Raw genomic sequence first — 27,269 nt, 5'->3', positions numbered from 1 at the left:
GTTTATACCAAAAGTTCAAAAGTTAGTGATACAATAAGTAGTAGGGAAGAAGAAGTAAAAAACAAGCAACAGTTTCTGATAATGGCGGTTAAGTTCAGACGTTTATTTAGGCATAAAAAAAAGTGTTTTTATTTTGTAAAGGAAAGTCTAAAATAGATTAATTGTTTTTTAAAACATGAAATCAATATTCTTCCACCATGATATCAATTCATATATTCACTGTAGTAGGACCTAGAAAAATAATGTAAAAGTTTAGTTTTGAAAAAAATTCTTATGTTCATACAAATATTATATTACTAATTCAAATTAATATTAAAATGAGTGGTTTCTTTATTTTTTTAATTTAATAATGACATGAATACTGGAATTATTAATATTTATATTTAATTAAAAAGAATAAAAATTTAAAATTTTATTAACATTTTATCTATGTATAATAATTCATCTTAAACTCATATTTAATAATTTTAATTACGAATACTCATTTCATGATTTAAAAGTGTGTAATTTATTATTAAAAATAAATTTGAATTATTTTTTGTTTCAAAATACAGGTGAGATACCACATGAAATCGGTAATCTCCATAATCTAGAATGGATGGCGTTTAGTTTTAACAAATTAGTTGGTGTTGTCCCAACTACAATCTTCAATGTGTCAACACTCAAATCACTTCATCTTCAGAGTAACTCACTCTCGGGAAGACTTGCATCAAGCGGAGACGTCCGACTTCCAAATCTTGAAGAACTTCACTTGTGGGGTAATAATTTTAGTGGCACAATTCCTAGTTTCATCTTCAATGCTTCTAAGCTCTCCAAACTAGCATTGGAAGAGAACTCATTCTCCGGTTTTATTCCAAACACATTTGGCAATTTAAGAAACCTTAAGTGGCTTGGTTTAAATGACAATTATTTGACATCTTCAACTCCAAAATTGAGGTTTCTATCCTCGTTGTCAAATTGCAAGTATTTGGAGTATTTTGGCTTCTATAATAATCCACTAGGTGGCATTCTTCCAAGGGCTATAGGCAATCTTTCTCAATCTATGGAAGACTTTCGGATGCACAATTGCAACATTAGTGGCGGCATCCCTGAAGAGATCGGCAACTTGACCAACTTGATAGCAATTTATTTAGGAGGAAACAACTTGAATGGATCAATTCCGATTGCTGTTGGCAAATTACAAAAGCTTCAATTATTGAGTTTGGAAGATAATCAATTGGAAGGATCAATCCCAGATGATCTTTGTCGTTTAGCTGCACTGTTTGAGTTGGACTCTGGGGGCAATAAGCTTGATGGATTCGTACCAGCATGCTTTGGCAATCTCACTAATCTAAGGAATCTCTATTTGGGCTCCAATAAGCTAACTTCTATTCCTTCAACTTTATGGAACCTTAAGGACATTTTGTACCTTGACTTGTCTTCAAATTTTTTTACTGGTCCACTCCCATCAGAGATTGGAAATTTGAAGGTTTTGGTACAAGTAGATTTGTCGATGAATAATTTTTCAGATGTTATCCCAACAACAATTGGAGGCCTAAAAGATCTACAATATCTCTTTTTAGAATATAATAGATTACAAGGCTCAATTCCCGATTCAATTGGTGATTTGATAAACTTGAAATCCTTAAATTTATCCAATAATAATCTCTCTGGAACTATTCCTATATCTTTAGAGAAATTGTTAGATCTCAAAGATATAAATGTTTCTTTCAATAAGTTGGAAGGGGAGATTCCTAATAAGGGACCTTTTAGAAATTTCTCAACTGAATCATTCGAGGGAAATGAATTATTGTGTGGTATGCCCAATCTACAAGTCCCACCGTGCAGAACTAGAATCCATCACACATCAAGGAAAAATGATCTTCTCATAGGGATTGTCTTGCCATTGAGTACTATATTTATGATGGCAGTGATTTTGTTTATATTAAGATATCGAAAGAGAGGGAAACCACTGCCAAATGATGCTAATATGCCACGAATATCAAATCAGAGAAGGTTTACATACCTAGAAATTTTTCAAGCTACAAACGGATTTAGTGAAAACAATCTAATCGGCAGAGGAGGTTTTGGCTCTGTTTACAAGGCAAGAATTCAGGATGGGATGGAGGTTGCAGTAAAGGTTTTTGACCTACAATATGGAAGAGCATTTAAGAGTTTTGATATTGAATGTGACATGATAAAACGTATTCGCCATCGAAACATTATAAAAATCATTAGCAGTTGTTCAAGTGATGATTTTAAAGCATTGGTATTAGAATACATGCCTCATGGAAGTCTGGAGAAGTGTTTGTATTCGAGCAACTACATTTTGGATATTTTTCAAAGATTGAACATAATGATAGATGTTGCATCAGCTTTGGAATATCTGCACTTTGGTTATTCAGTGCCAATAATTCACTGTGACTTAAAGCCCAGCAATGTATTGTTAGATGATAATATGGTTGCTCATTTGAGTGATTTTGGCATGGCAAAGCCCTTACTCAAAGAAGATCAATCTTTGACTCAAACACAAACACTTGCCACCATAGGCTATATGGCACCAGGTTTGTTACATAATAAATATTTTTTTATTTCTTTAATAATTTCTGATATGTTATTTATTTGTTTTGATCTTCATTTACGCATAATATTATAAATTATATTATCTTACTGTGTAATTGTTGCAATCCATAGAGTATGGAAGAGAAGGACAAGTATCCACAAATGGGGATGTTTATAGTTTTGGGATTATGTTAATGGAAACATTTACCCGAAAGAAACCCACAGATGAAATCTTTTTTGGAGATATGACATTAAAGCATTGGGTTAATGACTTACTACCCATTTCAGTTATGGAAATTGTTGATGCAAATCTGTTAAGTCAGAAGGACGAACATTTTACGACCAAAGGGCAATGCGTGTCATTTATCTTCAATTTGGCTATGAAGTGTACTGTAGAATCACCAGAGCAGAGAATCAATGCAAAAGAAATTGTAACAAGACTCTTAAAAATTAGAGACTCATTGCTTAAAAATGTTAAGCGGTAGACGCATGTGACACTCAAATTGATTTTCTTTTCTTTCACCGGTAATGATTTGTAATCTTTGCAATGAATACCTCCAATAATTGTGTATGGGTATTGTCTAACTTTTAATTCGTGCCAATGCTAGGTCTGCTTTCCTTGGTTGCTGTGCCCGCATGTGATCCTGCCTTCTCTCACTTTCAAATATTCATTCTCAATTAGCTATGATTCGGAAGGGAGCGGATTTGACACTTGGTTAGTTTGCTGCATTTTATTCAATTTCTAAGGTGATTTGTTATTGTGCAATTTGAGTCCCTTCAAGTTTCCATGGAGATTTTTGCCATTTGTTTAGGTTTAATTATATTTATATTTTTTCTATAGGGAAAATTTGGACTTTCATTTGGTATAATCAGGTCAGTGTGATTTAATTATTGTTCTTTTGCTTCATGTGTGGAAAATTATGAATATTTTGTAGGATTTAGAAGGATTGAAAATTTCAGTGCATTTAGTTTTATACCCATTACTTTATGTGTATATCGCATTTTATGAAAACCAAAGCTGGCAGGTTGAGAAATGGACCTTATTATATGTCAGATGACCTAAATACTTTGCTCAAACTAGGGAAGCTATTTACAATTCCTTTTAAAATGATATTCTTAAAATTAGAAAAGAACATATATTACACTAAAGTCACAGATGAAATTTTTTCAGAAGAAAATGAGATTAAAGTATTGGGTTAATGATTCGCTACTCATTTCAGTTACGACAATTGTTGATGCAAATCTACTAGCTTGGGAAGACAAACATTTTATGACCAAAGAGTAACGTGTGTCATTTGTCTTCAATTTAGCTATAGAGTGTATTGTAGACTCACCAAAGCAGAGAATCAATGCAAAGGAAATTGTAATGGGTTTCTTAAAATTTAGATGCTCGTTGCTTTAAAATGTTGAAGAGCTAGACGTATGAGACAATCAAATTGATTTTCTTTTCTTTCACTGGTAGTGAATTATAATCTTTGCCATGAATGCCTTCAAAAATAGTGTGTAAGAGTATTATCTAACTTTTAATTCATGCCAACGCTAGGTCTGCTTTCCTCGGTTGCTGTGCCCACATGTGTCTTGCCTTCTCTTATTTTCAAATATTCATTCTAAATTAGCTATGGTTCGGATGGGAACGGATTTGTCACTTGGTCAATTTGCAGCATCTTATTCAATTTCTAAGGTCATTTGTCCCCATTAATTTTCTATAGAGAACTCTTGCCAAATTGTTTACTATAATCAGCTTATGCGTGTACTGCATTTTGTCAATATCAAAGCTGGTAGATTGAGAAATGGCACCTATTACATATCAAATGATCTAAATACTTTGCTCAAAGCTAGGCAAGCCATTTACTATTCTTTTTTAATGAAGCAAAATATAACGAGTTTTACTTGCTCATAAAATTAGAAAAGAAAACTAGGATTATTGCTCCATAAAGTTGTCGTTTACTAGAAGTACATTATAGATTTTACACCTAATTTATTATGTCTGTAAATTCACCAATACAAGTTCTTATATATTATCAGTTGTATAAGAGTTAAAGCTACAATGCCGGGCACTAAGCCCGGACACCATATTGAAAATTGAAATCAAACCGTTCGATTGAACTTGAGATGTTGGTTCTCAAGTATATATTAATAAACATTTTATACCATCAGATTTCTCATTCATTTGAAATCCATAATTTCTCTCATCCATTTAACCCCCCCGGCCCCACTGTCGCCGATCTGATTTCTTCGCTTTCTTAAAAGGGAAATCCCTAAATTTCTTCCCTCTTTGAAATCCATAATTTCTATCATCTGATTTCTTTGCTCATTACCTAAAATCAAATCCATTGTCTCTCTCACACTAATCAACCAATTGGAGTCATCTACCCTAGTATTTGGTTTGTATACGAGAGCTAGGGAGAGGCAAAGTTGGTATCACGTCTGTTGCTGCGTTTCCAACCGCCCACCATTATTTCTGTCCCACCATTGACTATACCATCAGTTCTTCAACCTTCACTGCCGTCATCCTAGCTTTGGCCAAAATCGTGGCCGCGTGGGCTTCCTGAAGCCACCAGCGAAAACCCTCAAAACAAGTTAATTTTTTTCTCTTGATATACTAATTTTTTCTTGTTTGGTTTTCGGTGTTGTTTGCTCGTTTTGAGCTCCACACTCATTGTTCGGAATACTAAAAATGGGTACCCACAAATTTTGTAAAGATTTATCCATTCAGCTTCTTTTTCTTTTATTTTTAATTTTTTGACCAATCTTATTTTATATGTGTTGATATTCATTATATTACTTTTAAGTTGTTTTTTTGCTGTTTTTCAGAAACTTTTATTGATGTTTCTAGAGACTCACCATCGTATACTGTTCCTTGATGATTTAATGCTATATACTGATGCTATATAATCACCAGCTTTTATTTTTAATTGAAACTGTTAGCAATTTTTTGGGTTATTTGTTGATCGGTGGTTGTATGTTTCAATTATGTAGTGCTATAGATTGGAAGTTTGGACTTGAGCTATTCGTCAAGAGGTAAAAGACACCTCAATTTTTAAATAAGCTCTTATGACTTTGTTTAATGGAAGTGTGATTGATAATCTTTTTTTTTTTTTAATTTTATTTTGGGTAGGCTTTTTGGTAATGTCAAGGCCGAGGTTAATACTTGCAAAGGTGACAGAAAGCTTTATTAAGAGGCTAGGAAGTTAAAGCTTGTGATTTAGGTAGGTAACTTTGTGCAATTGATGTTTTGTTATCTCAAAACTGAAAAGTAAGGTTGTTGTTGGTTTTGCATGTCTAATTTTGCCAGAAAATTGATTATTGAACTGAAAAGATTATAAATAGTTTATTGATTCTGCAGAAAATTTAAAGATTGTTGAACTATTATCATAACTTTGATTGTTTGAAAATATGACTAAATGATGCTTGATTAGCTTCAAATTTTGAGTAATACAAGCTAAATTGTATATTTCGATTCTGGACATTTTGTAATGAATTGAACTAATGGTTGATTTTTAATGGATTCGTCAAATTGGTCAGTTGCTGTTGGAATTTTTCAAAAACTGTGTATGTACCATGTTTGGTGTTATAAACGAATAATCTATTGGTGTCAACATGAGCTAAAATTTTGAGATATTAAACTTCAATAAGTCTATTTTAAATGTATTTTAAATGTTAAAAGTTCCTTGGTAATTGAACAACTGGTTCTCTTTTGTTTTTTATGATTTTTCAAACTCCACTACTTTAGCCCTAAACCCCTTGACAGAACTATTCACTTGTGTTTGATCTTATGAAACATTAGCTTAATGATATCAGAATGTCTTGAACTTTTAATACGTTATCAAGTTATATGTGTAATTATGTTCTGGGAATTTTCATCCCAACATATTGAGTATTTTAATTTTAATAAATCACCAAAGCTCAGCTGTTTTTGTGTGAATTAAAAAGACAGTTTTGATTTGTTTAGTTCAATCCTGTGAGAACCAATTATGGAGTTGTCCAAATGGCTTGAAAATTTTATATGTTGTGTCTAATAATATTTTGGAAGTTTTCACAATATTCTGAATAGTATTGAATTTTTAAAGAAAATCAGAAGCTTAGGTTATTGGCGTTTCCTGTCAATAAACCAGTTTTCTGTAACTCTGTATTGGGTCATAGAAATAGTAATAACTGTAACTAAATTTGAGCTAAGATGTTATATTCTAGGTGCTTTACATGTCTAGATTATATCTGCAAATTTGTATAGTAATTGAACCAACCCAATAATTTAAAGGGACTATTGAACAAGGCCTGTGCTTTTTACATGGTCTAAAATAATGCCAAAGGTTTCTATAGATTTCCATGAATTTTATTTGTACATCATTTGTTATTTGATCATTGAAATTATAGACTTTGAATTTTGGTCTTATAGATCAGAGATTGACTTTTTTTCGCTTGATTGCAAAATTGATGGATTCTTAAGATTGATTCTTATGTGTTTAAATGTCAATTTTCTTTTGGAATCTTTGAGCATGTTTTCATAGAATGCCTTGCTTTTTTCAAGTATTTTGTTAATGGAGATGCTGGAAGTAGCCTGTGTGCTATGCTTAGACAGTGCTTTGGAGTTTCATAATTTTTAGCTCACTTCTTGGATGGGGGTGTGACACAGGTCGACACCTTTTTCGACACCTTTTTTGTAATGGTAGTGGGGAGGGAAAGCCTCCATTGCTCACGACATATGGTGGAAGATGATGGTGAAAATTAATTCGCGTATGGCGTGCACCCGCCAACTCTCTTCTTTACGTTTTTTTTTTTTTTTTTTGTAATTACAAAGTTTGGGATGCCTTTGTTTATGGGTTTCATTTACAAGCTCTGATGAAATTAATCCAAAATAATTAATGTGTTGTATGTATTATTTGATTTTTAAAATAAAAAATTTACAAATTACCAATTGCACTAAAAAAAAGAAGAAGGTTAATTGGTAATTTAAAATTGTCACCATAGTTATTTTCGTGTGAAAAATTAAACAAATTACAAAATAATGAAACAAATAATAACTAAAATGATAAATTATTACTTGGAGTAGTAATGATCACTTAAATTATCAAATAATTTTAACACTAAGGCAACATTTCATTTTTTTTTCTTAATAGATGGGGCTTAATTAAACTTAATTAATAATAAAAAAGAATATGAAACAAATAATTTTGATTATAAATTATCACTTGAAATGTCAAGAAATTTTGAATGCAACATGATATTTATACATGTGTTAGACAATGTGATACATGAAATATCAACGTCAAACATTCGTTGTACTAGTTAACCGCTTCATTTGTTGTGAAATAAGCTAAGTAACTGTTTCATACTTAGTTGTTTTTGGAGTGGAAGCAACTAACTGCTTAATTCTTTGCTTAACAATTTGGCTAAATGTTTCATTGTTAGCTATTTTCTTGAACGCAAGCAGTTAACCATTTGATTCCTTGTTAAATTAGTCGACTAACCACTTAATTGTTGAGTGTTTCCGGAGTGGAAGCGATAAACTGCTTAATTCTTCGTTAAATCTATTGGCTAGTCGTTTCATTGTTGGGTGTCTCTGGAGTGGAAGTGGTTAACCACTAGATTCATTGTTAAATAAGTTGGCTAGCCAACTTCGTGATTATATGCACTATTACTTTGTCTTCCTCACCCATTTTCAATTTTTCTCTTTATTCAAGACATGGAACAATTCAAGTGAAACAGGCAACAAGTGAGGTCAAACATATAACATGAAATTTATATTTAAAAAGGTCATGTAAAATATGCAACATCTGATGTCAAACATGCAACAGATGAGGTTAAACATGAGAACCACATCAACGTGCAAAAATTAAAAATTCACTTGAAAGATGCAACGACGGAAGTCAAACATGCAACACGAACGTGAAACATGAAACAAGTGGAACAATTTTCATTTTTTGGCTTTATTCAAGATATGCAACAACCCATGTGAAACATGTAACAAATGAGGTCAAACATGTAACATGAAATTTACATGTAAGAGGGTCACATAAAACATGGAACATATGGGGTCAAACATGCAACAGATGGGGTTAAACTTGAGAACGACATCAACATGCAACAGTTAATGTGAAAGATACAACATGAAGATCAAACATGTAACACAGACGTGAAACATGAAACAGCCGGGAAAATTTTCATTTCTGGCTTTATTCAAACATGCGAAAATCCACATGAAACATGCAACAAGTGAGATCAAACATGCAACATGAAATTTACATGTAAAAAAGTCAGGTAAAACTTGCAACACCAAAGGTCAAACATGCAACAGATGAGGTTAAAGATGAGAAACATGCAATAGTTCACGTGAAAGATGCAACAATGGAGGTATACAAACGTGAAACGAGTGGGAAATTTTTTATTTTTTGGCTTTATTCATGACATGCAACAATCCGCGTGAAACATGCAAGAAGTGAGGTCAAACATACAACATGAAATTTACGTGTAAAAAGGTCACGTAAAACATGCGACAGTTGAGGTCAAACATGCAACACATAAAGTTAAACATGAGAACCACGTCAACATGCAACAGTTCACATAAAAGATGCAATAACGGAGATCAAACATGCAACGCGGACGTGAAACATAAAATTGGTGGGATAATTTTTATTTTTTGGCTTTATTTAAGACATGCAACAATCCACATGAAACATGTAACAAGTGAGGACAAACATGTAATATATGAGGTTAAACATGAAAACCATGTCAACATGCAGCAGGTCACGTGAAAGATGTAAGAATGGGGGTCAAACATGCAATAAGGACGTCAAACATAAAACGGGCGGGAAAAAAAACTTTTTGGGTTATTTAGAATAACAAAGTTGAGAAAAATAACAAAACATCTAGAAAATTTTGATGTTAAATATGACACATCACATATAATATATGAAACAAACATTTTTAATTTATTATATAAATTTTTTCTTGATTTTGACAATATTATATCTTTCTTTTATTTTCTATTTATTTTTTACTATTAATATTTTTTCTATAATTTCTAAATTAATATGTTATTTTATTTAATTTTTGCCAAATGGTAGCCAAAGACAACTTTTGAGAGCTCGACACTATACCGGCTCCTTGTATAAAACTCTGTTCTAAACATATCATGAAGGGATTCATTTATGTGGTATGTTTTTTTTTATGCTTTCACTTCACCTAAATTCATCTTGTCTATCCGTTACAAAAATTGCATATGTGATACTTCATCACCGGATCATATTATAGCTAAGGAAGGACCACGGTTCATTGGCTACACTCAAGTGTAGCGGAGTATTTGGATTCAAGAGTCAAGACTATCCGAAGGTTGTTCAAGCTGCAAGGCTCACTACTAGAAAAATGGGCTTTACTGACACCAATTTAGTGTCAGTAATAACTTTTACTGACACTTGTTAATTGTGTCAGTAATGCTCCAGCTAGAACACACTGACACTAATTTTTGGTGTCAGCGTTTTTCGTGTCAGTAATTCGTGTTACTCTAGTATCACCAAAATAATGACACTATGGCGTTAGTACTTAATGATACTATTTACGTGTCAGTAATTCATGTCACTATAGTATCACTAAAATAATGATACGAAGTGTAAACATTTAATGATACTATTTACATATCAATATTTAAAATTGAGTCAGTATTTAGTGATGTTATGCTGCTTTTGGTTAGTAATATATTTTTATTTTAATTATATTTTTCCAGTTTGTTTTACAATTAAAAAAAATAAATATATTAAATATATCAAATCTCCCAACACAATTCACATAATAAATATCCCAAATACATCACTTAAATTAACATAATTCAACTACATCATTGTTTGGAAAAAAAAAGAACATAAGTATCAAATTAAGTTTTCGACAAGTTTTAAGCAACAAAGTACTAAATTCAATTTCAACGAACATTAACCAACAATAATAAGCACAAGAATATCCTGAATATCCATACGTGGCTTCATTTTTTTCCCCCACCTACAAGCACATAAAATCAATTAGAACACCACAAAAAATAAGTCTTAGAGATTTGGAAGCAAAAGTGGTCCTAAATTACTCATATATTACCTCGCGATTGTAGGTTTTAATTAACTTGGCAACTTATGTAGCCTATTGATCACGAAGTTGCGAGAGCTCTTTCATCGAGTACTCATCAATTCCCTTGAACTTTAATTTCCAAACAAGAAGTTATTCGCCAAAAGTTAAATTGTAAACTTCTTAATTATCATTCATTTAAATATATTCGTGTGATAACAATTCAAAACACTTTATGCACTTGAAATGAACTCCAATAATGTTACTCTTCTATCCAAAATTATACAGGCAAACACTAAATATCTTGAAAACCATGCTAATAAGAAAAATTTTTCAACGAGTGTTGATCTACATGATTATATAGTGATGTTTGAAGCCGAAGCAACTTGTGAACACCAACACTAACCACTTTAATGCAAATGTGGATGTAGATATAAAACCTCAATAGGTATATCTTCATCAAAGTGAAGTAAAAGCAACAATATTGTAACATGTTGCCACTAATAACAACTTTGCAACAAACCCATTAAAACATAAACGAGTGATGAGCAGTAGAAGATGGACAGGTAAAAGTAGATATTTAGAAGGTTTATAATTAAGCACTTATAATAGTAATTTGAACAAAATCCTAAAATTGAAACAAAAGAAGCTTTGAAAGCAAAACAGAAGATGAACAAGCAAGAAGGGCCCTAATGGTTTTTTATTAAGTCAAGCTAATTCATAAGTGAAGTAACTAATAAAAATTAAGACTTAAAATAAAATAAAAAGTCTTCATATTGTTTAATCATCATATAAATTTTTTTTAATGTTTAAAGTATATGTATAGAGAGAGAACACTCAATTTTACAACCTACTTATGAATTAAAATTTATCCACAAAAAAGCAAAAAAACACAAAGCTAAAGTTTTAATTAAAAACATAGTGGTACTATCTGTAAACTATGCTGCCTGAGTGGAGTTAGAGACTGCAAATACTAGTTTTACTAATAAAGATTACCTTCAGTTCCATCTAATTCTATTATTCTACTAAAATCAATGCTACCAAATACAAGCCAACCTTCAACTATAATCTTGTAATGTGCCATTTCACATTAAAAAGTCTCTAATTCTCTTATTACAGGCAAAAACTATAACAAAAATTATAAAATTACAATGGTCCCAATCAAGTTATTTCTAAACAACTCATTTTGCCAATTGTAACTCGGCATTAAACAAAATAAAGAGCCCTGAAAAAAGACAAAAGGCCAATCAAGGGCATGTTGTTTTACTTTTAGTTTTCCTTTTTCCACAATATTTCAAAAGCTTAACGTCTCATACAACTTTCTTTAAATTTGTAGGAACTCATAGAGGTGATAAGTTGTTTATGTGAATTTACCCAGTGCAGCTTGATGATTCATTTATGTTCACAATCATACCTGGATATTCTGCAATTGATGATCTGTACATGAGGCCATAGACAAGCTGTTGTTTGCTTCCACGTCCTCAGCAATAATACTTGGGTTATGAACCTACAAAAGATACAAACAATCAAATATTTGATATCAGCTCTGATGTAGCCATAGTACTACAAAAACAATCGTTAATTACATAAAAGATTTCTAAATCTAACAGAGGCACTCTAGCATTATAAATATAAATTATAAAATAAATCTTTTATAGTCATTTAACGACTGAATTACTAATTTACAAATGCATTTAAGTTAATGGAATCTCACAATTTTTATATTGCCTTCTTCCACAACACTTCAAAAGTTTGTCGACTCATGCAACTTGTAATAAGACAAAAAGAAAGCAAACTAAAAAGTAAAAGAGAGACAATTGATGCAAAGTTGTATTTCAACATATAAAAGAATGTACAAAAGAGGGGTTATATAGTTAGTGAGCCCCTACATTAAATGAATGCCTTGATTCATATAATAGCCTAGGATCAAGTAGCATATGGCTAGAATTAGCCAAGGGACAACAAATTAATCCTAGACTCGAGCATAATTGCCATGCCGTCATATATTCTAACACAAGTTTATTTAAATTTGTAGGAGGTAATAGAGGTGATGAGTTGCTTACATGAATTCCCCCAGTGCAGCTTGATATTTACAATTATATTCACAATCATACCTGGGAATTTCACAGTTGGTGATCAGCAGCTGGGGCAATAGGAGAGGCAAAGCCTGATGAATTGGAAACTCCCCCAGCATATATAATATTAAATGCAGCAACAATTATAGCAAAGACTAGTGAGAAAACATATGCATCAAAGCTGTTTTTGACACCCAATTCTGCCAGAATAAAATTAGCAAGCGTAACAACTAATTGAACCACAGAGAAAGAAATTTCCGCAGTCCTAACTAGTTGCATCTGCCTATGTACTCTAGTTGCAGTTCTGGTTCTTCCCATGATATAAGTATACATACTCGTAGCAAAACCAAATGCTGACAATAGAAATGCAGCAAGAAGAATTATTCTCTTCATTTTTCCCAAGGTAGATTGCCAATTTTTCTGTTACTGTTATCTCCTACCATTTTTGTAATCTCTAATAATTCCCCTAACAACATAAGTTTATAATATTACACTTATTTTCAAATACACTTTTATTCATATTTATTATAGATTAAATAAATCACATGAATCATTTGATTTTTATTGCCTGATCGAATTGAACCGAACTGCCATAATACAGCTCAATTAGATTCAGTTTGGATTGAACCAAGTCAAATGCTCACCCCAATCAAGACCATGTTATTCTACTGTTCGTTTTCATTTCAACTTGGGAAGAACCAAATAGAAAAAAGGGAAACAACCATTTAACTCTCCTCCCTGTTTGAAATTTCAATGGCGTGGGATTCTCTTTGAAATTTCCATTGAAAACTAAAATCAAACATAATTTTCATACCCGACTTCATAGCAATCCAAATCTAGTTGAATTAAGTACACATAGACAAATGTATAGCTTATGTGTGTACATATTTGTTAATATTACAAAAGGGTTCATGAGTCCCTCTCACTCTACAATAGGCAACTACAACTGCAACCCACTCCTTTTTTCTTTATTACATTACAATACCCACCAGGACCATCTCCACCTACTTGCCTCTACTGCCGCCAGATGCCTAATGCTACTGCATTTACCCTCCACTTCACTTTTTTGTTCATGACTTTTATTTGCCCATCATGCCATTTTCAATTAAGCCCATTTTTCAATTTAAAGTCATCATGGATAACCTAGATATTTCTATTAAGAGATGCTAATAACATGTCGATAATCAAAGACTCATTGCAACAATAATTCTAGTACATGTTCAAGAGCAATACTTCATCAAAATCAGTATAGTTAATGTGTGCGGTAAGTAAATTCTATCACGTCGCATGTATAAGTAATAAGTTGGCGATAATGGACAGAAAAATAAAATTTCTTTATAAATATTTCAAAATAAATTTGATCTCGTCAAAATAATAATTATAACAAAATTATCAAAATAAATCTTAATTTGTAATTGTAGTCAATTAGAAATTAAGGAGAGCACAGAAAGAAGACCAATGAAAGAAATAAATTAAAAAAGGCAGAGATTGAGGCAGTCATAAGATTGAGCTTACCTTGAATAGAGATTGAGGCAGTACGGAAGCGACGACGGAGATTGAGGTAGTACAACAGCGACCACAAAGGCTGATATATTATACCAATGATGAATAGCTGAGTATTGATGATGGGTGGAAGCTGTTACGACCTTAGGGTGATGACGACAGTGGATTTATTACCGATGATGACACAAAATCATAAATCACGACAGGGGATTTTGAACTTTCACGACAGGGGATTTTGAACTTTGGTGCACAGGAGATGATGACAGCAAAAGAGACCAGACTTTGGTGCATGGGAGTCGACGGCAGTGGGTAGTCGAGTGACGGCAGTGATAGGAGAGGTTTTGGGTGCGTCGGCGGCGTGGTAGATTTAGGGATTTTGTAAGTTTTCGTTTGTAAGTTTTATTCACTTAGACGAAATGAGGGGAAGAGATCGATTGGGGATTTTGTTTTTTAATTTTTGTTCTTTAATCTTTTAATATAATATTTGGGTCTTAATTCTATCGGTCTGATGGTTTGCGGAACAAACATAAGTATTTTAAATTTTAGAAGTCTTAGGTTCGAGTTCAAAGTTTTACAAATTCTAATTATTTTTTTTAAACTTTTGATACTTTAGTATCAGTGATTTTTAATATTTAATTTACTGACACGTTAGTATCAATAATTTATAATATTTGTTTGTTAAAAGCGGAAAATGGTGCATATGTACATAATTACTGATACTTTTTATAAAGTGTCAGAAACTAAGTGTTAGTAAAGGTCATTTTTTTAGTAGTGGCTGTAGCTTTGCAACTGTATGCGATACTGGCAATATTAATTATATATTTTTCCACATCTATATAATAATAATTATATATTCAAAATAATAATAATAATTAGAATAAGTTGGATTGAATTAATTATATATTTTTCCTCCTGTGGTATAAATTGCATAAGATTGGAATTCTTATACGAAAATATTTTTCTTATTCAAACCAATATAACCATATTTTATCATTAATTTTCTTATATTTCATATTATTTATTTTCTTCAATTATTTTTACTTGTGTGGTATAAATTGCATTGCTGTTTACTCACACTGTAGAGATTAAAAAAAATTTACTTGGAAAAAAAAAAATGAACCCACATGCTAATGTTTGCATTCCAGCCTAGTCAGGTCAATGATCGGACTAATTTATTTTTGTTACTTCAGTTTTTTTAAAACTTTGCGAGAGTTTGACCGATCAATCTGCGAGTGTATTATCCGTAGAGATTGCTATAGGGATACATTTATGTATATGCTAAACTAAATTAAAGAGAACCAATTTAATCGGTTTAATCACATTCGCAAAATAACTAAGAAAAATAAGACAATTATCACAATAATAAATCAGTTTAGTGTCAAACCATATTATTAAACCAATAGCAAATCCTTTCTCGCTTTGACGTAATACACTGACTTTACATTAAAACAAACATTGTCTTGCTGTTGAAAAAAACTTATGTTAAACTATTTAATTAATTAAATTTTGACAAACATGAGAGAGGGATGGCACCGTCCAATTAAATTTAAATTTTCAGTCCCACCATCATTGTCTCTCATGTTTGTCAAATTTAAATTTGAAAATCAGAAAATCTCACCACATCTATATGATGACGGTGCGGGTCCTATGGGATTGTTTCACCTAAGATTTTATCCCCAGGACCTCATTTAATAAAAAAGTCTCGAGCATTCTTAGTCAACGGCAGATTCAGGATTTTGTTTTGATGGAAGCCGTAGTGATTAAACTATAAACTTAACTTTGTTTTGACATAAAATCAGTGTTGTAAAATATTTACAACATTGCAAATATAAGCGTGTGCGTGTAATTGTGTGCGTGTGTGACAATTGATATCTATTCCTGTAGAACCACTCAACCCATATAAAGCATGATAATTGACATAAGAATTCAAGATCAGTCCTCCAAAAGTGTCAAAAACCTTCAAAACCATTTGCCAAACATCCATAGAAGAATAGTTCAACACAAAAATCTCAAAATAGAGTTTGACACAGAACACCATTGGGTAATATATTAAATTGTGACCGACCGCCAAAGGCATTTGTAAGAACATTTTGAATTAAGCAGTGCAGCGATGCAAAAGATTTTGGGCACCTTACACTAACATAAAGTTTGGTTTCGATCTCTGCACTGTCCTATGTTTGTATTCATCAAACCCTTTCTTCAATTCAAATAGCCGTTAACTAAATGAAACATAACTATGTAACCCTGCCACAAAAAGAATTTGGCCTTCCAAAGAACATTTAAATGCCAGATCTTATTCCGATCCCTTGAAGAACTACTAGAATTTTTCGCAACATCCATATTCTCCCAAGCCAAAGACATAAGACACCCTTATTTAACAGTAGAAATGCCATCTTTCGCAAAATGTCGTAACACCTCATTAGCCGTTGGAGTACTAGGCAAATGAATTCAAAAAATGGATTCAACATCCATCGGCACAAAATACTCCGCAACAAAGCATTATTCCTACGATTACTATCCATTGGCACAAGGAGACACTTTTGTATCAAAACGAAGCACTAGAGACTGCGCGAAAATATTTGAGCAGTGGAATCCAATTGCCGTGATAGACATCCACTTGTGAGTTGCGTGACCCACACTTAATATGTCACCAAATACCTCGTTCAAGAACGCCATGCCCTCATAGAAGACTTCAACAGATATAAGAAAAGGGTTATGACCATGCTTTGCGGTAAGAAAAGAACTGTGTTTAAAGTATCGAGCTTTCAGCCCAAAGAATGTTCAAATACCATTCACCAACCTTGCTTAGCCAACATCGCTCTATTTTTCTTTTTTTCTTTTTTTCCCTTTTTCCCCGAAAGGAACACCCCACTATTCAAAGAACAAAAATCTCTGAATCCATTACAAGTCTACAAATCAAAACGACCAAGCAACCAAGCCTACAAAGTGTTGAAGATAATTGTGCAAGCCGAATAGCAATTAGAAAATACCCTTATTCAATTAGAAAATGTTATCAGTAAATTTACGAAGATAATTATTATTATGATTTTTTGTAATTCACATATACTCCTCAACCTAGCTATTTGTTATCAATTCTTTTGAGAAATTAAAATAAAAAATAATATTTAATAAATGTGTTTTTATTGAGTCTTGCTTGATTTCCTGGATGTCAAGAGCGGAAACAATATTGGGCTGCCCTTTGGTCCTTTTTCACTTGGGCTTGCTTATTGGGCCATGTTACTGTTAACCATGCCGGTGATGAAGTTCATATCGAACAATTGCCCCTTGTACTTTGTGCTTTGATGCCAAGGTGCAAAAGGACACGAAAAAAATAAAAATTTATCGTGAATAGAATGACTGAATCATGCTATAATCGTCATTGAAAGAAAATCAAGTTGAATTATTACAAGTGCTATCCACGAATAAGAAATATAATTATGCAGTAACTTGCTTGTATAATAATTTGTTCATAGAGTTTTTGGGCATCGCCGGGGGTTAATTATGAATAAGCTTTTATTTGATTTAGAAGCCGGACCTTTAGATATCGGTTCATATTATAATTCTCAACCTGCAATTTACAAAACAATACTTCCAAAATAATTCAATATTCATCCATCCTCCACAACCGACTTCTCAAGCCAACATACCAAATACCACCCAAAATCATTCTAATGTTAAAATACAATGATTATCCTTAATTACAAAATATAATAAATAAATACAATTCGCAATATCCCAAATATCAAAATAATTAAATCTACGACATCCTGTCACCATCATGTGGCCACAATTTCAAATCTAACTATCGTTACTGGGTCGACTGATGTACCTGCAAATCTCCTGTGGGCGGGGGAAAATATAATAAAAACGGGATGAGTATAAAACTCAGTAAGCTCAATGAGTGGATAGTAATTTTTGACAAATAAATAAATCTATTTAAAATGATTCAATCTTTCTCAAATCAATTTCTCAAATCAATTTCATCAAAATATCATAAGAACTTACATAAACTTATTTAAGTCAAATCAATCACCGAAATACTATATTACATAAATCTGCATAAAATCGATGAAATTATAATACTTATCATATCAAATACTGAATACCAAAAACTATCATCAAACAAGTACCCAGGGGACTAATCTTATCATATCCGGACCTCGACGGACGGGCAATCAAGGAACCATCATGCTCCGGAGCTACAACGGATAGATGGGAAAAAAGCTTATCATATCTGGACCTCAACGGACGGGCAATGACGCACTATCTAGGTAACGTCACGCCCCGGAGCTACATGGATAGATAGGGAAATACTATCTCATATCTCATCATATCTATGCATGCATAATCTAGTCCCCAAAGGACAAAAGCGCCCAAGTACACGGCCCAAAGCCTCTGTGTGTACTCAGACGGGCCCCAAAGGCCTGTATCTCAACTGTCTGTTTCTCATATCTGTATCACTGTATCTCTGTATCTCAATAACTGATCTGTATCCCATATCTGTATCACTGTATCTCAATAACTGATCTGTATCTCATATCTGTATCTCTGTATCTAGAGGGAAGGGTACTGTCTAATGATTTCAAAAACAACATTTATACACATGTACATTAACATATAATCACATCTGAAATCTCATTTTCTTTCTATTCAACATATCTCAAATCTACTCAATTCTAATCTCATGCATTTACTCAAAATCGATAGTAAAATCATTAATCAAACTCATTCTCAATAACAATAAATATCAACACATAAATAAAAATCAATTTTCTAGAAAATCATTAAATCGAAGCATTAAACACTTATTTATCAAAACATACTGCACTGTATCATAAAATCATCATGTACTTTGAAAATAGGTTTTGTATATTCCACTCACAGTGACAATGTCCAGACTCGGTGTCGACAACGTCCGCGGGTTAAATTCTCGTTTGCGAATCCTCCTAATCAAGGAAACGCCATAATCATTCTCCGTAACTTTGAAATACAACCAATTTTATATAATAAATCTCGAAACGAATATCTATCAACAATAAACTATTCCCGCATGCACAAAATTACCGAAATACCCCTACATACCAAAATTACCAAAATGCCCCCAACATCATTATTTTACCAAATTATCCTCAGAATCTTCAATTAACAAATTGTCCTTAATTCAGATCACATAAATAACCACAATGTCAAAAATTACGAAATTACCCTCGGAGCGTAAATTTACCAAAATGTCCTTAACAACTTAAGTTACCGAATTACCCTCGAAATCTCAAATTACCTCACTGCCCTAACTTAAAATTACCAAATTATCCATTGATTCCACAAATTACAGATTCACCCTCAAGTTTATGAATTTACCAAATTGCCCTTGAATTCAATATTACCAAAATACCCTCATATCAAAATTACCAAATTAACCTCAAAATCATAAATTACCAACTTTATCCTCAATTACAGCAATTACCAAAATACCCACAAAATCTGAAATTACAAAATTGCCCTTAGACTGTGAAATTACCAAAATACCCTTGCCGGTCAACGGTCACCGGAATTCATCCGACGGCAACGGGAAGCTCAGAACTGAAATTTCAAGCCACGCTGAGTCCAATGGTGCCGGCGGTGACCTCCCACGCGCGGCAACAGCGGCAAATCGAGCTTCCAAAACCGCGAGCTTCCCAAGTGGTTGATCGCCGGCAATCCGGCCGTTTCGGGTCACGAGGTTGGTCGGAAAATGATGCTGGTGACGTGAGGAGTAGAACCTAGCTGGAAGTGTGCCCAAACTCCGGCGAAATCGATGGCGGGGAAAACGGGTTTTGGCCGCGAGTTTTCGAGCTCAAATCGCCGGCGTTCTAGTCGGTTTCCGGCGACGAGGACAGCTGGGATATAACGGTCGGCTTCCAAGCTTCAGATCGATACCAAGCTCGGCCGGTGAGGTGGCCGGAATCGGGAGATACAATCGTGTCAAGGTCGCGGGTTTCCGGGTCGGATCCGGGTCAATGTCGGGTCAAACTCTTTCTCTCTCTCTCTCTCGTGCCTTCTCTCTCTCATTTCTCTTCAAAAACAGTTTCCCCCCTTTTTCCATATATAAAACCCGACTTTTTCTTCCTCTTCTTTCTTCTTTTTTTTTTTTCCACTTAAGCTTAATACAAATTAAGCTAATACCGGACCCGTGACGAAAAAAAAATCCGACTATCCGAGCGTTTAATCGCGCTCAATTTATATAGGTGAAGGGTCAAAAATAATCGGGTGTGGGGTATTACAGATTAGGATTCTCTCTTAATTTTTTTTTTTCTATCCTAAACTCTCCTAATTTTTCAAATCTAATTAAAAAAAGTTGGCTTAATCGTAAATAAAAAAAAAAAGCTGGCTTGATTATCAACATTAAAATTTAAAACTCAATTTTACCCACTCATTAAAATATGAGTTAAAAAAAAAAGGAACTATGAATAGGAAAAGATCGTTGTTCCTTTTGAAGTCAAGGATTAATCGAGCAAAATTTTGAGACAAACGTTAGTACTAATATAGCAGGGACATTTAAATTTGAACAAACTTTGGTTTGTTGGGTGATTTTGAAGATGAAGAAGAAATAGGCTGCTGATCATTTTCGGAATCCTATAGTAGTAACTCAAAGCCAATGATCTTAATTAAATTTTTAAGAAACAACCATATTTATTAAAATGAGAGATATATATTAAGCTAAAACGAGGATAGTAGGAGCCATTGATCTTTGTACCTCTTCTTGATAATTGAAACACTAAGCCAAAATAACGCTTTAAAGAGCAAAATTTTAGAACCCAAAATTGTTGCATTTGCTCTAAAAGCCTCTCCGGTGACTTGAAGCAAATCCGTATTGATTATTAACCACTCTAGCGGGAAAAATTGTTACATTTTTTCTAGGCATGAAATGGTAGTTTTGTTTAACTCTAAAACATCTCGAGAGTTTGTGTTTATAGAGATGTTTGAATCTTCTTTCTGTACGAAATTTATGTGTAGTGCACTGATTTAAATTTCTATATTATAGAGTTTGTGGAACTCTAAAATATTTATAATCTTCTTTCAAGTAGCATAAAAAGTGGTGTAGTGGTTGATCTTGATGGTACCCGCTTAGTAAAAGACGGCAAATACAATGGCCAATGTGCTTTTCATTGAATGAAGTGATGCTTTTGAAAAGAATTTCAATATTAGGTGTATGTTGAGACCATATAAATATATGTTACTTAGAGGGAGATACAAACTTTTGTTGAGCTCAAATAAGTTGATTTGGTTTTAGGTGAAGACACCTCCTCGGAAATGTATACTTTCTGAAGTTTGAGGAGCTAACTAAGGAACCGGACAATTGAAAAAGTTTCATACCTGCTATGACCATGCCTGGGGTCCCAACCCAACTCAACGATGTCTTAGTTATGGGTATTAAATGTTTATTTTTAAAATTACTATAATTAAAATTTTTTATATTATTAATTAATTTTATTTTATTTTTCTTTCTCTCTCATCATCACCATCGCCTATCATTAGAAGGGTTGAATTTTTCCGTAAGTATGGGAGTAAAATTTTAGATCTTTTAGAAAATATAAAGAAAGGGGTGAATAGAATTATCATTTGTAAAAATGAATTTTACTAACATATGTCATATAATGGGGCAAAAGTTTGATTGTAAGTTCTAGCTTTTCGAGAAGGCCTAAATGAGGAAAGGTCTATAAAAGATTTATGAAGATTTTAATATGTTAAAAAATATTTTCTGCAAAATTAACAGTATCAACTAGAACTAATGTAGGACGTTATTTTAGAAATTTTAAAATTCCAAAATTTTATTATTTTAGGATTTCTATTTTAATTAGAGTCAATTATGGTATTTTATTATTTTTAAACTTTCTATTTTTATTAGAGTCAATTAAGGCATGAGATTTAGTTAACTTAGAAAAAGTATATTTTATTTCCATTATAATTGCGATTTAGTTTCCCTTTTTTTAAGTTAATTTAGGGAAGTGGGTTTCTTCTTTTATAATTTAGTTTCCTCTTTTATAATTTCCTTTGGAATTATCTATCAAAATATCTCTTGTAGAGTTGTTTGGATTAAAACGTCATATAATTTCGCTTTAAGCGTTATTAAAAATCTTATTGAGTCATTAAGATTAAAATGATATCTAATCATGCTTCGATTAAAACGTAACCTAATCGCGTTGGCTTGGTCAAGTATTAGAATGATATTTAGTGTTTTCTATTCTATCAATTCCACTTCCGCTTTGTCTTACCCAATCAATTTTGCTTCCGCTACTCTCGCTCCATCAAGAACTCACAAAATATTATTTATTCAACTTTTCCTAGGATGTTATGGCCGTGGATTGAGCATAAACCAGCCCAACTTGTGGCGAGAACCAGTGTTCAAGCCACAATCATCCTTTTTATTATTTTGGGTTATTCTAATATTCTCGTTGAGATCCCTCGTAATTTCTGCTAATATAATGAATATCTTATTGATTTAAAATGTTGTCACCATTGGTGAAGCATAAAGAAGAAGATCACTTATGAGAACAAAAAAGTTAATTATCAATTAGTGTATGTCAATAAATTCTAAATTAAGATAATTCAAAAGACATCCATATTATAAGAGAGGCCAATGAGGTTACTTTCTTAATTCACTTAGCAACCATATAATTAACTTGAAACTTGAAAGAAAATATTGGGGTACCTTTTAACATTTTTTCTTATTGCAAAACCAGTTATACAAATGCATATTTTACTTTTGTAAGCAAACAATCAAAATTGTTAGTGCAATGATTTGTCTGATAATACCCTTAAAATTGAATTATCCATAGAGTTATATTTTTTTTCATATTGTTTTCAGACTATTATAGTTAAATCACGATGGTCGTTAATGATTTTAAGATTTATTATGAGTGAATTGAAGCAAAGGACACATAAAAAAAATGTTGTAAATATATATCACGAATGAATCATGCTATAAAACGTTAATGAAAGAAAACTAGGTTGATCAATTAAATGAAATTAAGTTGATCAATTATTAATAAGTCCATCGATTGAATCAATTTTTTTAATTTAAAAATGGTAGCAATAAACAGAAGAAAGTCAAAAACTCAATGGCACGAGATGAGTTCAAAGTAAAGTTAAAAAATATGCATATATATAGCCTTAAGGCAATAAATGGATTCAATAATACAAAATCTGGGATATTTAGTTAATAGCAAAATAGACCTACTTCATATGGAATTTTTAAGAGATTATAGAAATTACATGAATACAAGAAAACTTCCTTTTTTTTTTTTTTACCCTAATCAACGTGAAATGGAATTAATAGTGGGATCATCAACTTACATGTACTGTGTAGATGTTGATTGAGAGATTGTAATGATGTAATTAAATTTATGAGCTAAGATGGATGGAGATTTTACCAACAACGGAAAATGTGTCTGCGTTGTTAATGCGAAGCTGGAAAAAAATGAAAAAAATTATTTTTTTTCCTTTTTTTTATTGTTTCCTATTGGGCTAGGTTTAATGATTTGAATATTAATCGGTTGCAAGTTTATTTGATTTGTTGTGATTTTTCTATAAAATAACTTAGAAGTTGGGTGTGCCATTTTACCATTTGTATATTACATCTCTATAAATATTAGGTGAAGAACAAAGTTCTTGCATACAATTTTTTTAGATTTTTTTTCCCACTCAAAGAAACATCCTGCATAATCTTTTTCTTACAGCAAATGGAGAAAGTCTCGTTTAAACTAACTTTCTTGGTCGTTCTCATGATCGTTGCATATGGTTAGTCAATGTCCCAAATATCTCTCTTTCTTTGTATATTTTTTTACTAATTACTAACACATTTCGCTTTTTATTTCATTTCTCTATAATCATGAATTATTGACCTCAATTTGCAGGCATCACAATCTTTGAGTTACCAAGTGCTGAAGCCTACACTGGAGGGTTACCAATTCGTTGCACCCAAGATTCTGATTGTGTGAGGGATTGTCCATCTAAAAATGGATTTTGTTGTAAAAATGAAAACAAACAAATCTGTCCTAAAGGTTTTTGTTTTTGTATCCCACTCAAATCATTATAAGCTGTGATTTATGAGTGTATCATGAGTATAACAAGAAATAAAGTTCTATAACAACTACAATAATAATAATAATTTAATTTACAATAGAGGCACTTTCGCATTATTCCTTTATGTCAACAAATAAGAAGTTATTTTGAGAAGCAAATGAGAGGTTCAAAAGAAATTTTGAGAAATTTAAAACTAATTATGATGTTTGGTTATTTTTTAAAAAAAAATTCTTAGGTGAAAATCACCTAATCCTATACTATATTTTTGTAAAATTTAATATTGAAAAGTTTGATCTTTCATACAGTTCCACGTATAACCTCATATATATTATATAGACATAAAAATATCTTTTTTTAATTAGAAAATACAATTAATAAATTTATGAAAATTATTATTATTTTATTATTTTTTAAAATTTGCACACACTTCTTGACCATATTTCTCAAATTAGCTATTTTGTTATCAAATTTTTTATTGAAATTAAAAGAAATAAAATTAATAAATGTGTTAATAAGTCTTGCTTGAAGAAGATGCCGTTTGCTGTGTCTTGTGTGTCAAGAGTAGAAACAGTATTGGGCTTCCATTTGGTCCTTTTTCTGTTGGGCTTGATTGCTGGGCCTTTTCGTATCCAGCAATTGCCCCATGCCATCGAGCAAATGAAAAATCATCGTAATTGTCGTGACTGAAATAATTTGAATTATTACAAGTGTTATAAACCAAAGTTGGTTGGTGTAAGTGGTTTGACACTTTCACTTCTTAAGAGAGGTCAGTGATTCAAGCCCCGTTCTCGTATGGAGTCACCACTTTGGCCAGTACTTTACCCTTTACAAACCGACCTGGTGCGAGTGAAGATTAGTCTAAGTTGTGGTACGGACTTCAAGGTGCCTCTTACAGTTGGGGCCCACTTAGGACCACCTCGTGGTTCAGACCAAAAAAAAGAAAAAAGAAATATAATCCTTTAGTAACTTGCTGATATAATAATAAGAGTTGATCGTGAATAAATTTTTTTTGGCTTGTATAATAATTTGTTATGATTTTTTTTTTTGAAAAGTTAATTTGTTATCTTTCACTTGAACTAAAGATAATTCGTTCAAATCCCAAGACCAACGTGGTTCTTATATATACCTGATTAAAAATTGAAAAACAAGTTATTTTAAGAGAGAGAGGGAAAAAAATATCAAGTCTCAACTCATCCTAATAAATATGTATATAAGAGAGAAATGGTAAAGCTTGTTACTCACACACTCTTCTTGCTTTATGTTGCAAGTTGCGATTCTAAATGCCAACGTCCCGATTTTATCCATTCATTATCTAAAATTTAATATGTAAATCAACAAACTAATTTATTTTCTTCTTCATCTGTTTAGTTTAATTAAACTTTAAAACTAAATGTCGTTAAAAAATAAATAATAAATAAACAAACTTTAAAAGTGAATGCAAAGTAGTGAATTTGTTGGGTTTATGCTTGGGTCAATTATTTTTGTTTATTTTTAAGATAAATGATTTTTTAATTTAGTTAATTAAAAATTAAAATAATAGTCAAGGCAATCAAGATTTTTGATTGATATTTCCAGATATTCTAAATAATAAATTGGGATAAAATTTTATATTAAATCTCAACTAATTTTAAATCAATTTTTTAAAAAATGATACTGAACTGAACTCTATATGGTTCAGGACGAGATCCCGAATCCTAATAAAAATTTAGATAATTTTGTTAACTTAAAGGTAATATTCTAAAATTATATAAATTGAACAAGTGGCATAACTGTAATTGTTTTGAACAAATTGGGTAATAAAACAAATAAAAGAAAGCATTAAATTCAAAAGACAAGACATGACACATGTGCTTGATAAATAAAAGGGTAATATCTACCGATCACCCATTTTTTAAATTTTTTAAAAAAATATATAAATCTTTTATTTTTTACAGAATTCCATTGAAAGTTTACAAAATATATCATTATTTTACTATCGTCTAATGTCTATGACTGTGAGAGAATTTAACATAATATTAATATAATGATTGTTTTGATCCTTTAATGTAAAATTACTATTTCACCGAGCTAAATGACAAAACCGAGCTAAATGACAAAAGTATTAGATGACTTTGGTTATTGTTTACAATTTATATATTAAATAAAAAATAAAAATAATCAAAATTATAATAAATGAAACAAAATAACCAAAATTAAAAATGAAAATAATTAAAAGAATTAAAACCCAAACCTAATCCCAAACTCAATCCAATATCCAAATCAAAACCAAACACTAAACAAAAAAATTAAAAGAATTTAGGCAAAGTAGTAATAGTAGAGAAGCAAATTGTGCCCATTTTGTTATTGAATCAGACTCTAAAGAAGTTGTGGAGCTTGTTCTGAAAAGGAAGAGCAGCTTAGCTGAAATATCATGGAACATAGAAGAAATTTAGGAATGTTTAAAAGGGCAGAACACGGCATCTATTCTTTTTGTACCAAGAAGGTGTAATGTCATGGCTCATAACTTGGCAAAGGTAGCTTTAGATCGTGTAGACCCTATCCTTTGGATAGGAAACTGCCCAGTTCCCGCTGTGGATGTTATTCTCCAGTTTTAATCAATGGAAAGGCTTACTTTCTCAAAAAAAAAAAAAAGTAGTAGTAGAGAAGAAGAACGAAGGAAACAAAAAAAAAGCATCAGCAGCAGCAAGGCACAAAGCTTATCTTCAATCTCATTCAAAATAAAACCAGTCTTCTTACTCACTTGCACCAAATTCAGCTTCTTCTTCTCTCTGTCTCTCTCTCTCTCTTTTCTTTTTTTAATGGTCAGCCTCCAACAAAAATTGTAGTCTCACCTCTTCTTTCTGAAAAAAAAAAAATTCATTACCTTCTCTTCTCAGTCAAATAAAATTTGTAGCCTCTTCTCTTGTCTTTCACTCATTACCAACTTTAATCACGATCAGCTATCTTGCCACTGCGTGACATCACCGAACGCAGGATCGAGTAGATTCGGCAACCCCAATCCTGACATCACCGCGCCTTGCCACACCACGCCACCGGCACTAG

At 32.0% G+C, this 27,269-nt stretch overlaps 1 protein-coding gene and 2 long non-coding RNA genes across 4 annotated transcripts in view; 2 read left to right on the top strand and 1 right to left on the bottom strand.

Moving 5' to 3' along the window:
* LOC102611469 (LRR receptor-like serine/threonine-protein kinase FLS2) overlaps window positions 1-3,044 on the top strand; it is a 145,306-nt gene extending 142,262 nt beyond the window's left edge. Inside the window, exons 21-22 of the mRNA XM_052431602.1 lie at window positions 555-2,543; window positions 2,674-3,044. Of these exons, the coding sequence (XP_052287562.1) occupies window positions 555-2,543; window positions 2,674-3,026 (2,342 nt within the window). The 3' untranslated portion in view covers window positions 3,027-3,044. The remainder of the gene's footprint in view (window positions 1-554; window positions 2,544-2,673) is intronic.
* Window positions 3,045-4,735: 1,691 nt separating this feature from the next.
* On the top strand, window positions 4,736-7,506 carry LOC127898949 (uncharacterized). Of its 2 annotated transcripts, XR_008050708.1 has the most exons (4): window positions 4,736-5,120; window positions 5,521-5,562; window positions 5,660-5,750; window positions 7,175-7,506. It is a non-coding gene; the product is annotated as an uncharacterized LOC127898949 (long non-coding RNA). The 2 variants fall into 2 exon arrangements; XR_008050709.1 differs by lacking the exon at window positions 4,736-5,120 and having other exon boundaries at window positions 5,411-5,562.
* A 10,248-nt stretch (window positions 7,507-17,754) lies between these two features.
* Window positions 17,755-20,348, bottom strand: LOC127898951 (uncharacterized). Its single transcript, XR_008050712.1, has 3 exons — window positions 19,684-20,348; window positions 19,048-19,111; window positions 17,755-18,005 (listed from the first exon to the last, which is right to left on the bottom strand). It is a non-coding gene; the product is annotated as an uncharacterized LOC127898951 (long non-coding RNA).
* Between the last annotated feature and the right edge of the window lie 6,921 nt (window positions 20,349-27,269).

This window comes from Citrus sinensis, chromosome 7, assembly GCF_022201045.2.
Source record: "Citrus sinensis cultivar Valencia sweet orange chromosome 7, DVS_A1.0, whole genome shotgun sequence".
NCBI classification, from domain to species: Eukaryota; Viridiplantae; Streptophyta; class Magnoliopsida; order Sapindales; family Rutaceae; genus Citrus; species Citrus sinensis.
Note: the sequence above shows the minus strand (reverse complement) of the source record. Positions and strands in the feature narration are given on the sequence as shown.